Source organism: Eleginops maclovinus, chromosome 9 (assembly GCF_036324505.1).
Source record: "Eleginops maclovinus isolate JMC-PN-2008 ecotype Puerto Natales chromosome 9, JC_Emac_rtc_rv5, whole genome shotgun sequence".
NCBI lineage: Eukaryota > Metazoa > Chordata > Actinopteri > Perciformes > Eleginopidae > Eleginops > Eleginops maclovinus.
The window spans coordinates 12,055,668-12,068,645 of NC_086357.1; the positions used below are offsets into that span (position 1 = coordinate 12,055,668).

The 12,978-nt window shown below is 39.9% G+C and overlaps 1 protein-coding gene across 1 annotated transcript in view; it reads left to right on the forward strand.

Moving 5' to 3' along the window:
- Positions 1-12,978, forward strand: part of LOC134869570 (ephrin type-B receptor 1-like) — an 84,463-nt gene that overhangs the window by 65,261 nt on the left and 6,224 nt on the right. The window contains 6 exon segments of the mRNA XM_063891292.1: positions 2,163-2,410; positions 4,335-4,402; positions 5,438-5,585; positions 6,336-6,485; positions 12,118-12,314; positions 12,417-12,575. Coding sequence (XP_063747362.1) covers positions 2,163-2,410; positions 4,335-4,402; positions 5,438-5,585; positions 6,336-6,485; positions 12,118-12,314; positions 12,417-12,575 — 970 coding nt within the window.

The following is a 12,978-nucleotide window of genomic DNA, read 5'->3' on the forward strand; positions in this document are numbered from 1 at the left end:
GACTTTTATTTTGAAGTGATATTCAATTTTCATGTCCCCAAGCAACATATGGCTGCGTTTATTTTTACAAAAGACATCTGTTTCTCCAGCACTGTAGGACAGGTTCTGTACACTGAGTCAAACAGTTCATATTTTGTAACCAACCATGACCAAGCAATTTACAGATCAACATCAATGCATTGGAAAGCAAGAAAGAGAGAGACATGAAGAAGATAACCTCCTGGAGCTTTTAGTTTAACAGTCCACAACAACTAAACTATAAAAGCGAATGTGGGGAACACTCATGAAATAGAATATTATTTTTAACACCATGGCAGTTTCCCTCCGCACTGTCTGGTGTTTGTTGTGAACATAGTGCATTCTGGGACATTGCACTGATGGGTCCAACCAAGCGACAACTTCTGGGTCTGAAAAATGAAGCCAGTGTGGAAGTGCCTCAAATGGGCCTTCTTTATTGCCAGCAGAGGTCCAGAAGAAGAAGAATGTACCCTCAATCGTCCCACAGAGAGGAAATATACTGCATTGACCCATCCTAGTGTTAGGAGCAGTGGGCCGCCATATGTACAATGCCCGGGAACAGTGTAGTGTGGTGCCTTGTTCATGGACTCCTCGGTAGCTCTTGGTCTTTCGCGGACTTGAACTGGTGACCTTCCAGTTTCCAAGCCAAGTCCCTATGGACTTCGCCCCCACCGCCCAACTCCACTGTCTGTAGGAAGATGTCCTATTGTATGAAAGTCTATGAGAAAACTGCCATTTTCTCACTTATATTGTAAGTGTAGTTATTGTTTTTCTGACAAAATGATGATCTCAATCGCTAGTTTCAAGTATGATTAAATACAGTATGAGGCGCTGTCCGGATTAGGGGGCGCTGCTGTTTGTCTAAAATGTCCAGCGTTCAGTTGTAATTTGCTTGGCTCTCATGTGTTGTCTCTTCTACTAAAAAGCCAACCTGGCAACAGACATAAAGGTACACTTGAAAGCTTCAAAACTGTAGTCTACACACTAATGGGTAACATCATTGACCACTGCCTATATCAAGTTTATCCAACTTGAAAATGTTTTCCTCATTGTAGTGCTTTACATTATCACATTTTATAGGAGGGGGGATTCCCCGACTATTTCTGGAATTTCTCGAGCCCAATTATCTGAAATTCACTGTGTGGAGGTGATAATTGAGCCAGGGTTTGAACTTCCTTTTCTCTTTTCTCATTGCCATTCTTCTTTTCCCTTTAAAAAATAACGACCGTTTGCAACACTATGAAGGTCTGAAAATGTCCACCTTTATACCTGTATTTTAATGACAATGACGGCCTATCTCCTCTTTATGATTGTAAGCCTTCCAGTGTTACTGAAGGAAACATTGTTTGACAATCATGCAATAATAACCCACAGCTAAGTCTTCAATAACCCTGATGATAACATTAAAATGAAAGGTTATATTTATGTAGAGTAAAACATAATAGTCCTCTCTGAGTTCTTCTTACTTCTTAGGCAGTGAATGCTTATTAACCTGCATAGCTAACAAAAAAGAAGGCATCCTATGTGGCCATAAAGACCTCACAAAATAAGTTGATGTTTCAGGACCAATGAACAAGGATAGAAAATGCTTTTGACAAATTAAACTGCAGGCAGGGATTAACCTTTGTTTCATGTTAAAATGTTGTGTTTCATCACTTGCTGCAGTTGTTTAACCTAGATAAGATGTGGTGTGCAAAGCCAAATACCTTTGCAATTATAATGGCATTGTCCCTTTTATCTTGTTTGCCACCTTTGCTACATACCCTTTCTTACCCCTGAGACCAGCTATTGAGAGGATTCAACTCTGTTGTTCTTTTGGTCTGCAAAAAAACCATCAATGTCCCCCTTGAGCAAAGCCCTCGACCTCAATCTGCTCGAGCAAAGCTGCTCAGATCAGTGTGAGCGTGCAGAGGGCAGCTCCCACCACTGAGAGTGTTTATGTGTTTAACACACCCTGCCCCTCGCTGTGGTAAAGGACAATATGCTGCTTCTTGTCTCATTGAAAGTGGATTTTAATAATGAATGGTCACTAAAGGGTTTGAACATCGTGAAGGTCATATACTGTATCTGTACACGGAACCTTTTTTAATTTGTATCTCAGACAAGATGCTTTCATTTCAGCAACATGTTTTTGTTTTCGTCAGGTGAGTTTGGGGAGGTTTACAAGGGTCGCCTGAAGCCGGTCGGGAAGAAAGAAATTCCTGTGGCCATAAAGACCTTGAAGGTTGGCTACTCAGAGAGGCAGAGGAGGGACTTCCTGTCCGAGGCATCAATCATGGGCCAGTTTGACCAACCAAACATCATCAGACTGGAGGGCGTGGTGACCAAGAGCAGGCCTACGATGATCATCACAGAATTCATGGAAAACGGAGCACTGGATTCATTTCTCAGGGTAAAACACAAACATACTGTACACACAGATAAAAACAGACATATGTATGTTAACAGTCTACTGCTGCATGTTATGTGATATTAAAAATATATATAATTTCTTAATTTCTGCAGAGGAATAGCAGACATAATTACTCTATCAGTACACTGACCCTATCATGTATTAATAATGTATTTTTTTAAAGCTGCAAATGTCAGATACTTTACAGTACTTCTTCTATAATACATTGCTTTACCTGGTTGAAAAGCAAATCACAAACATTGGGACTGCAATGAAAAAGAAAAATACATCATATATACATTTGTTTTTTAAATGACATATTAGAAATATAGAAACAGATAAGACAAGTTTAAAATAACCCCATATGCTATAACGTTGTTAAATACCTTTTTAAGAGAAGCTATTGAAAGTCCATACAATAAAAGTATGTTTATTGTACTAAACCATATTTAAACGTGTGTCAAAAAGACGAGTTTGGCATTTCACTCTTGACCTAGCAAACAGTTTGCTGACACACTCAGAGCAACAGGTTTCATGAGCTTCAAACAATCCTCATCAGCAAATTGAGATGCTGTGCTGCGATGGATTTGTAAGAGTACCTTTATTCATCTAACATTTGAAATAGCGATTAAAAAATTGATTTACCATCTTATGTTGGAGCTTTAAGCTTTGTCAAATCAACATTTTTAGCACACTAATGAACTTGGTAGTTTTTTCTTTACATATGAAACAGCTCTTTTACATTCTTTCTAACACAAGGTGGTAGAGGTGTCATTTTTCAAACAAATGAAAGGTGTTTGAATAATTAAGCAACCAATATCATAATTTTTGTGAAACAGCTAAGCAACATTGTACATAATGTATGTGTTAATATATGTACATGCAGAATCTAAAAGGACATTTATCTTTGGTCCAAAATCACATAAAGTACAAACACCTACACAACGGCCAAACAGAAACAGATAAAAATGAGAGGATTGGGAGACAGAAAATCACAAAGACAGAAAATCCTCCTGCTCTTCTTCTCCTCTCTTTCCCCTTCCTGTGCCCCTTCTTCCTCTTCCTGCGAGCACGTCTGTCTGTCAGTCTGTCCGTCCCTTTGATCCTTCCCTCCTTTTGGGGCGCCTCTAAAGACAGAAAAAGAAACTCTTTCATGTTTGGTTCTCACAGCGTGACCCCTTTTGACTCGGAAACCATCCGCTGACTCATTCACGCACACACACACATTGATCGATCACAATGGTGTTGCTGTCCTTGCGTGACCATCTTGCAGCCTCAAGACCCAGAGGATCTGTATGTGTGTGTGTTTGTGTGTGTGTGTGGGTGTGGGTGTGTGTGTGTGTGTGTGTGTGTGTACCTAAGAGAAGGTTTTCTCTGCAGAGGATTAGGCTAGAGGAGCATCAAAGGCTCGGTTTGATGCACAAAGTGAATTAAAAGACACACACACACACACACACCCCCTTCTACTGCAACTATGTCAGCAGGGATGTCAGTGAGGTTTATAAGAGACAGGCACGTTCTGGCCTATGGGGTGGAAAAAGTAAAACGGCAAAAAGTTTTTGGGTTTCGTCAACATGTCTCATAACAACAAGCCTCTATGTCCTGAAGAAATGTGTGCTTCTGTTGATCTTTCCATATTCTGCTCGAGAATCTTTTTTGTTGCTTTAGAGAACGTGTCTGACATCAAATTCTGTTATTGAACAAGACATATCATTTTGATTAATTTATTTTAAATGTTTGTAACATAAAACTGTCATCTGGTTTGAAACAGGTGCTTTAATTCTTCAGAAATCGTTAAAGCTCCTGTCATGACATGATATTTGTAATACTGCAATTTCTTTGATGTTCTTCAAATAGCTGATGTGAAAACTTTCTGATAAAAAAAATGATAAAAACAATCCTTTCACTGTTTATGGTTTTGCAGCAAAATGATGGGCAGTTCCCAGTGATCCAGCTGGTTGGTATGCTGAGAGGCATCGCGTCTGGAATGAGGTAAACACACATCCACACACACATTTGTTATTGTTAAGATGAAAAAGAATCTATTTTAAATCATTATGTTAGATACGTTTTTTTTGTTACAATACAAATTCTACCACATTGAGATTTCATGTGAATAAATACACGCCCGGCCAAAAGAAAAGGTCACAAGCCTGTGGGGGGCAGTGCTATAATCTGGGGTTGCTGCAGTTGGTCTGGTCTAGGTTCAGCAACATTTTGTGCCCAAAGAATGAGGTCAGCTGACTACCTGAATATACTGAAGGACCAGGTTATTCCATCAATGGATTTTTTCTTCCATGATGGCACGGGCATTGTTCCAAGATGACAATGCCAGGATCCATCGGGCTCAAATTGTGAAAGAGTGGTTCAGGGAGCATGAGACATCATTTTCACACATGGATTGGCCCCCACAGAGTCCAGACCTGAACCCGATTGAGAATCTTTGGGATGTGCTGGAGAAGACTTTGCGCAGTGGTCCAAATCTCCCGTCATCAATACAAGATCTTGACGAAAAATTAATGCAAGACAGAAATAAATGTTGTGACATTGCAGAAGCTTGTGGAAACGATGCCACAGCGAATGCGTGCCGTAATCAAAGCTAAAGGCGGTCCAACGTAATATTAGAGTGTTTGACCTTTTTTTTGGCCAGGCAGTGTATAATACTGAGCATGTGTTCTACTTCAGACATCAGCAGCTTGAAATATGTCTTTCTCTCACACACAAACACAAACACAAACACATGAACACACATCAAGTATGGCTTGTAAGCTTGAAACACTGCTCTCTCTCACACACACACACGCACTTTAGATCCTATCTGTGTTTTATTGCAGGTATCTGGCTGTGATAACACACAAACGTGTGCATGTACACAGACATAAAATCCCTTTCCTATTTTATCAAAGGTGGCTGGCAGTGATAACAAACACGCACACACACTAAATCCCATTAGCTTTTTATAGTAGCCCAGGTAGCTGGCAACGGATAACACACATATCCGAACAATAAATCCTTTTGATGTTCCAGGTACCTGGCGGAAATGAGTTATGTTCACAGGGACCTGGCTGCTCGGAACATCCTGGTGAACAGTAACTTGGTGTGTAAGGTGTCTGACTTCGGGTTATCACGATATCTGGAGGAGGACACCTCTGACCCGACCTACACAAGCTCACTGGTGAGGACTCACACACACCCAGGAAAATAGAGCAAAGAAATGTGCCCTTTTGATACACTTATGCTACAATTATGTTCTTTAAAAATAAACAGAAGTGATTTTATAAATGCAGCAGGAATTAAATACAAACGGACATAATGAAATATACATACATTTAAAAAAAACTACGTTTGTCATAATTATTATTATTATTATGAAATTGTGAATGAGCAAGACAGGTAATCTGAAGTCAGAAGCTAAAAGACAAGAATATTGTAGCAATAATGAATTAATTCACATTTTAATCCCAATTTAATATACCATTTCATTTTACACACAAGGTGACAGTTGGTAGAGAGTGAAGCCTAGCCGAAACCAACCTGTAGAAACATTTACTTTCTTTGACTCATAATCAACACAATGTCTTCACACTTAAAAAATAGTGTCGTAGTTGTATGTTTACCTTCTTCTATGTCTTCACTTCTACTAAACGTGTGTTATATTGTAGTGTCATTTTCTTTCAGTACTGTTTACTTTCTCTGCTAAAAAAACAGTACTCTCACATACATGTTGATTTTTTGATGACCATAATGTTTATATTTAGTCCTCCCCTGGATGTTTATGACATTGTATTGTTGCAGATACATGCTGCCTATGACCTCTGTTTAGTACTGTGTCATGAATGTATTTGTGTGCAATTAAAGAATGGAACTTCAAATTCCAAGATTTCTCATTAATTATCTCACCCTCACTTTTTCCTCTTTCCCACAGGGAGGTAAAATCCCAGTACGGTGGACAGCCCCAGAGGCGATCGCATACAGAAAGTTTACGTCGGCCTCAGATGTCTGGAGTTACGGGATTGTCACCTGGGAGGTGATGGCATACGGAGAGAGGCCTTACTGGGACATGAGCAACCAAGATGTGAGTCATTACGTGTGTGTGTGTGTGTGTGTGTGTGTGTGTGTGTGTGTGTGTGTGTGTGTGTGTGTGTGTGTGTGTGTGTGTGTGTGTGTGTGTGTGTGTGTGTGTGTGTGTGTGTGTGTGTGTGTGTGTGTGTGTGTGTTGTGCTTGTTTGTTTCCTTTGCTGTCTCTCACAGTGGGGTGTCTGCATGTCTAGGAAAGCACATGGAAAATGAGGACATCAATTTAAGTGTCAGAGAAATGTTTGTTCCTGGAACATCCAAGCAAAAGGAATCGGGATGAGTGTGACTGTTGACTGTTGGGAATAGTTCATTGTTTTGACATCTTTATCCCAATTACCTGCACAGTGGGGTCAATGTGCTGCACATTTTGATCTTTTATTTTCCTTATTTGTTGGCATCACAATGTTGTAATTAAGTTATTTGAGATTACATGTCTTTAGACTAGAAGTATTTAGCAATTATTTAAAAAATAATTGCATAGCTGTCAGGATTGGGGGAAGGACCCAGGTGCAGAAGCAGATAGAGGAGACCGGGGTACAAACGAATAACAAAAGACGAGCTTTTATTTATGAAAAAACTGAAACAAAAATGCAGAAAAAGTACAAGGAAAAGTTATCAAAATGAAAACGCAGACACAGGTGGAAAGGATCCAGGGGGCTAACTAGGGAGATCCACATCACTACAGGGAACAGGAAAACAACGACGACGACACGACAAAGAACACAAAGGAAAGACCAGGCTAAATACAGAGGAGGGTAATCACAAGACAAGAAACAGCTGGGAAGGGGGAGGAGAAACACAGGGGCAACAGGTGAGCACAATCAGACAATCAGACAGGAGGGAAACTAAAGACAGGAAGTAAACTAGACAAGACAGGAAGTGACAAAACAAGATACATTTCAAAATAAAACCGTAAACTATAAATACCAAAACTGAGATCCTAACAATAGCCTCTGCTGCTTTTGTGTTAAAATGCATCTTCATCTTTATCCTTTATTTTGGGTGAGTGTTACATTTTCATGTTTAAAGCTAAAGGGGACAGTACATTGAAAAGGAGGTTTAAGAAGATGGGATTGCTGACACTTTGTATTTTTAGGTTCTTATTCCGAGCTGAAATATGATACTCAGATTATAATTAGTTTTGACTCAAAACCCACTTCAAAGTGCTCCAAATCCAATTGATAGATGTAAGGGTTTGTCTAGAATTTCTACAAGAAAAAAATTGAAGTATGGATTAAAAAAAAGTTACAAAACCCTGCTGACTTACTAACATTGTATCATCACTTGGAAAACATTCTTATTAACTTTCTTTAAGGAAGTATGTGGAGCTGTAGCGGAAGTCCTTGTAAGCCTGTGTGGTGTATTAAATCTGGAGATATACTAAGGTGAATACTCCCTGAGGCCAGAGGAATGTTGGGTGGAAGAAAAGTGAATAACAACATCTGGAATACGTTAGGGTCCATTTAGGAACTGACCTAGGTTACCTTAGTGGGGCACGCAGGGGTATTGTTTACCTCATGGGAGACACACACTTTGGGTGCGCACACTCTTTTTTCCTCTTTAAATGGCATGCACAAAGACTGTTCGGGGGACTTCCACAATTGGCTCTGGGAATCCCGCATCGCCCGTGTTGGTGTCTGATACTATGCTGTTGTAATAAACCTTATTATATACAAGCTGGTGTCTCCGGAGACTTCTTCATCATCTTCACAAACATCGCTACAAGATATACTTCACCTGCATTTGAAGACACAAAGCTCCTCTCCAGCATTTTTAACCTTCTTTCGACCTCTACACTGTATCTGAAGTTGTTAACTTTCCCATTAATGAGGAAGTAATCAGTGGTGAGATGCCCTTTAAGACTGAATAACAGACACACATTTTTACTATTTAAAATATCTCATACCCCCATATGGGTCAGCTGAGAGCAGTTTCCATGTCTAGCTATACAACATCAGCCATTTCTTTCCCATATTTCACACTTTCCTTCCGTCTCTTACCTCCCCCCTATCGTCTCTCTTCACCTCCTCCCCCGGTGCCCCCCCCCCCCCCCCCCCCCCCCCCCCATTCCCCTATGGTTGCTCCGCCGCAAAAGAAGCAGTCTATGCAGCGGTAATGGCAGAGAGTCAGTATAATGACAGAGACAGTTTTATAATGGCATAGACAGTGTATAATGATGGGGAAAGTGTGTGTTACCACTATAGCTAACGAGGGGTTTGCTGGGGCATTAACTATGCATGAACCTCACACCCTGAACTCACACACAATACACACACACACACACACACTTAACCACACTCATGCAGGCACACTCACATACAGGCACGCACACACATAAGCGATTTCAAAGATCACGGAACGGTGAAACTGTCGGCAGAGCCACCACAGGTGCTGTGTTAGACATGAATTAATCATGAAAGAGACCTGTGATGTTTTACTACAGTCGCTGCTATTTTGATTGACAGCATTGCTTAGAGAAGATTTATGCGGCACAAAGTCTGAGAAGTGTGTCGGGGTCAACTAGAGTTCAGGCAGCAAGCAGACAAATCCCCGGTGCTGAATTTACAGTAGTAGAAGCACCGCATTCCCCTAGCTTACTGTTCAGAAGGCTTACTTGTACAATGACACGGGCTGGTAACTTTAAAATCATTGGAAGTGCTAAGAAAAACATTTTGAAGTATTATTTCAAAAAATTCTATTGCACTTGGCTTTGTTTAAGGCAGATGTCATTGATATCAAAGCAGCGGCAGTACAGTCACAGACAGAGCATCAGCTTAGATATGGTCTCAAAAGCTCAAGTCACAGGCAGAACAAGTAGAATTAAAACAAATTGTATAGGGTCAACTATAACAGCAAGGAAACTAGAGCCAGGACCAAAAGCAAAAATGTCTGCAGGCAAAAGATTATAAACGGGAAGGGGAAATAAAATAACAAAAACAATGGAACATTTTGTCAGGGAAGCAGTATAGGAGTATGCGAGCACCGCAACAGGACAGGTGAACTAATGAGCAGATGTGCAGGTATTATTATGGGAAAATACATACCAGCATGAAAAAAAAACTTTGGAAAATAACAATTTATTGACCTTAATAAGGCAACAACAGGTATTTATCTTCTGGATTACCTGACTGTAATAACAACATTTATCTGAAGGAACAAAATGTATTCATATTTTCTGATTGATTTAGGGCACAGAGGACAGCTTGTAGCAAAACTATGGGAAGGTATCCGCTATCAAAGAGTATTTAAATAGCATAAAGCTCATTGGTTGCCGTTTTAAAGAGCAGCTACAACAAAGGTCAAAATTGATGAATTTTATCTTTCACAATTTGAACTTAATGAAATCTATAAATACAAAGCCAGTGCTGATCATGTTGGGCCTGCTTAAGCTTAGCACAAAGACCTATGAAATGTACAGACCTCACGTGTTTAATATCCACGAAACAGGTGCAGAAACTATACGTTTTTCTATAATTATACAAAACAACAATGGGGGTTTTGTTTACTCGTCAACCTCATGTGCCGGCCAGTCTGTGTTAAACTAACCTGCTGCTGGGGGAAGCTTCATATTTACTGTGCTGAGAGGGTTGCATCTACATTGTCATCTAATGCTTGTTAAGAAGGCAAATTAACTTGTGTCCCAAAAATGTATTTTAATCATCTATGTTGTACTTTTTCATATTCCTATTTATGGTTACATCAAATGGTACTGAAGCAGACAATCAGGCTCCAGGCGGTTGTCCATAGAGCCGCTCTGATTCCTGATGCTATAAAGATGTTGTTCATCTTAGAAATACACATTGGGAAAGATGATAGCAGATAAGTGATGTGTGAAAACAGCTGAAAGACCTATCTTGTTTGAAAACTTAAAGAGCACACAAAATGTAATAAGCAATCAAGTTATACAGCAGTGTGAGTTTCAAACATTATGACTATCATAATTAAGGTAGGCATTCTCACATTTCTGAAACGGGGCTAATCATTTGAGATAATGATCACAGCAATTTTTCCTTTCTTGTATGTTTGTTATGAGTGTTAAGGTAGCTAGTTACTCAATCAGTCAAAGGAGTTTTGGAAATCAGTGATGCTTGAGATAATTACATTCTGCACTCCTCTGCGATACACAATTCTTGCCTAAAAGTTTTCACATAGAAGCCTCGACAAATCCTTGTCTTTCTCAGTCAAGCACTGGAATAATAAAATCAAAAGCTCCTCTGTGTAAAACTACCTGCCTCGACATCAGAGACTGCAGCAGGCTTCACTGCTGCTTAGCGATGAATATCTGGGTATATTGTGCGACAGCACGTTTTGTCATGATGAAATTTTCAAATGGAAATTAAATCCTCTTAAGTTTTCTTCTTTTTTTGTGCTTTTAATTAAAGCTGAACGAGGCAAGATTCTCCTATAGAAATACACCTTTCAAAATCACAAAGGAGCTGAAACAAGAGAAGACTGCACTCTTCTCTGCCAGCAGAAGCTCACAAATCAAAACTCCAGGGCCAGATATAAGGTGTCCCCTGAACAGCAGCGAGAGAGAGGGAATCAGCTTTAGATATGTTTGCCTCTTTCAATCCTTTGAAATTGTGATCAATAAATAGCCCCATGCTTTGTGCAATTGACTGATGCCTGATACATCTCTTTCAGATATGTTGTCACCTCTGTCATTGAAAACACACAAAGAAGGTGTGTCCTGTGTCCCATTCATGTCAATAACATTAGTCAATTATTTCTCTTTTTACTGAAACACATATTTTACGATCGAACATGGGAAGTGTAATTAAATGTATACAAATAAATGAGAATCGTGATGCCCCAGCTAACAGTATCTCGTTCTATTATATAAAACCACACATTAACTTATTGTGGGCTAAAAAAGCAGAAGATTAACCTAAGATTCAATTTTTTGGAAAAACCGCTGTTAGATTTCCAAAACTGCTGTTTTTGCAGTCTAGGTGTATACTTATTCTTTCTCTGCCTCCTCATCAAAAAAATGTGAGTGTTGGAGGTGTGGGTGGAGGCCAACACTCCTCTACACCTGAATCCAGTTTCAAACTGCAGTAGTTCCCCACAGACTCTGCTCACTAAATCACTTTACAGCATCAAATCCTTGAATGATTTAATAAAATCCCTCTCAAAATTATAAACATATTCCATCACCCCTGGAACGCAAAAGCATATATAATGTAATATAATAAGAAGCCATAAAATGTGTTTACTGCCCTCTCACTGTGTTTTTAATATTATAACATGAAGCACCGGGGGGCTGTGGAGAAAACACATTAGCATATCAGCACCTCACAAAGTTATATATAATAAATGTGTTAGCAGTTGCTAACAGTGAAGTTGGACATCCATTAGATTGAAAGAAACATCAGCATTTATTTGCAGGTGTGGAAACATCATGCTCTATAGCTGCTATATGCTTCACTATGTTCACCAGCTATTTGCTACTCATGTCTGTTTGCTGCAAGCTATTTTTTTTTGTGTACTTAAAACAGTTTCCCCCCTGTGACTGAAAATTCTACTCATGATAAAACCTAAAAACGATGAGCTGGGAGTCAACTTTTAATCCTCAGAGGGTTTGTCTCTTTGCCTCATTTCCCTGTCCCGCCCCTCTTATTGTATTCCAGGTGATAAATGCCATCGAGCAGGACTTCAGGCTGCCAGCGCCCATGGACTGTCCAGTAGTGCTGCACCAGCTGATGCTGGACTGCTGGCAGAAAGACAGGAACTCACGACCAAAGTTCCCAGATATCGTCAGCATGTTGGACAAAATGATACGGAATCCTGCATCTCTCAAAGCCGGCACCAATAACATCCCTCCTGCGTGAGAAGAGAACAATACTACAGTTTTCTTTACATATACAGTTATACTCTTTCTTTTTTTCTAATGGCTCCTTGTCTTTTTGTTTGTATCCACTGCCTTCAGACCTTCCCATCATCCCTTGTTAGACCGTGGGGCTCCAGACCTGAGCAGGGTGAGCTCTGTGGAGGACTGGCTGGCTGCGTTGAAGATGACCCAGTACAGAGACTCCTTCCTGGGCTCCGGCTTCACATCTTTGCCACTCGTCACAGATATCACAGCCGAGTAAGTCCATTCATTTTACTGCCTCTCTGATTTTGTGTGTCTGCCTTTCCAGCACGTCTCACACTGTTCACCTGCCAAGTCTGTCTTGTTAGTCGGACAACTGGCAGGGCAGCTGGTTGGCTGGCTGCTTGTCCATGTACACGCCTGTCTGTCTCACTGAACAATCTCACAAAATCAATTCATTTCCGCTTATTTTGAATTTGATATAAAATACCTAGTGCAACACCAAAGGGTCCATATATCTTGATAAACTGTAATAATAAGAAGCTTCTTTCATCAAGGGTGATGTTTAAGATATTGGGTTCTTTTAAGCTGTTGCAGATATTTCTCACACCTGGTGTTTTTAATTTTTTTACTTGGGATGTGTTAAATGTAAAACATTTAATATGCATTTTGTTGCTAG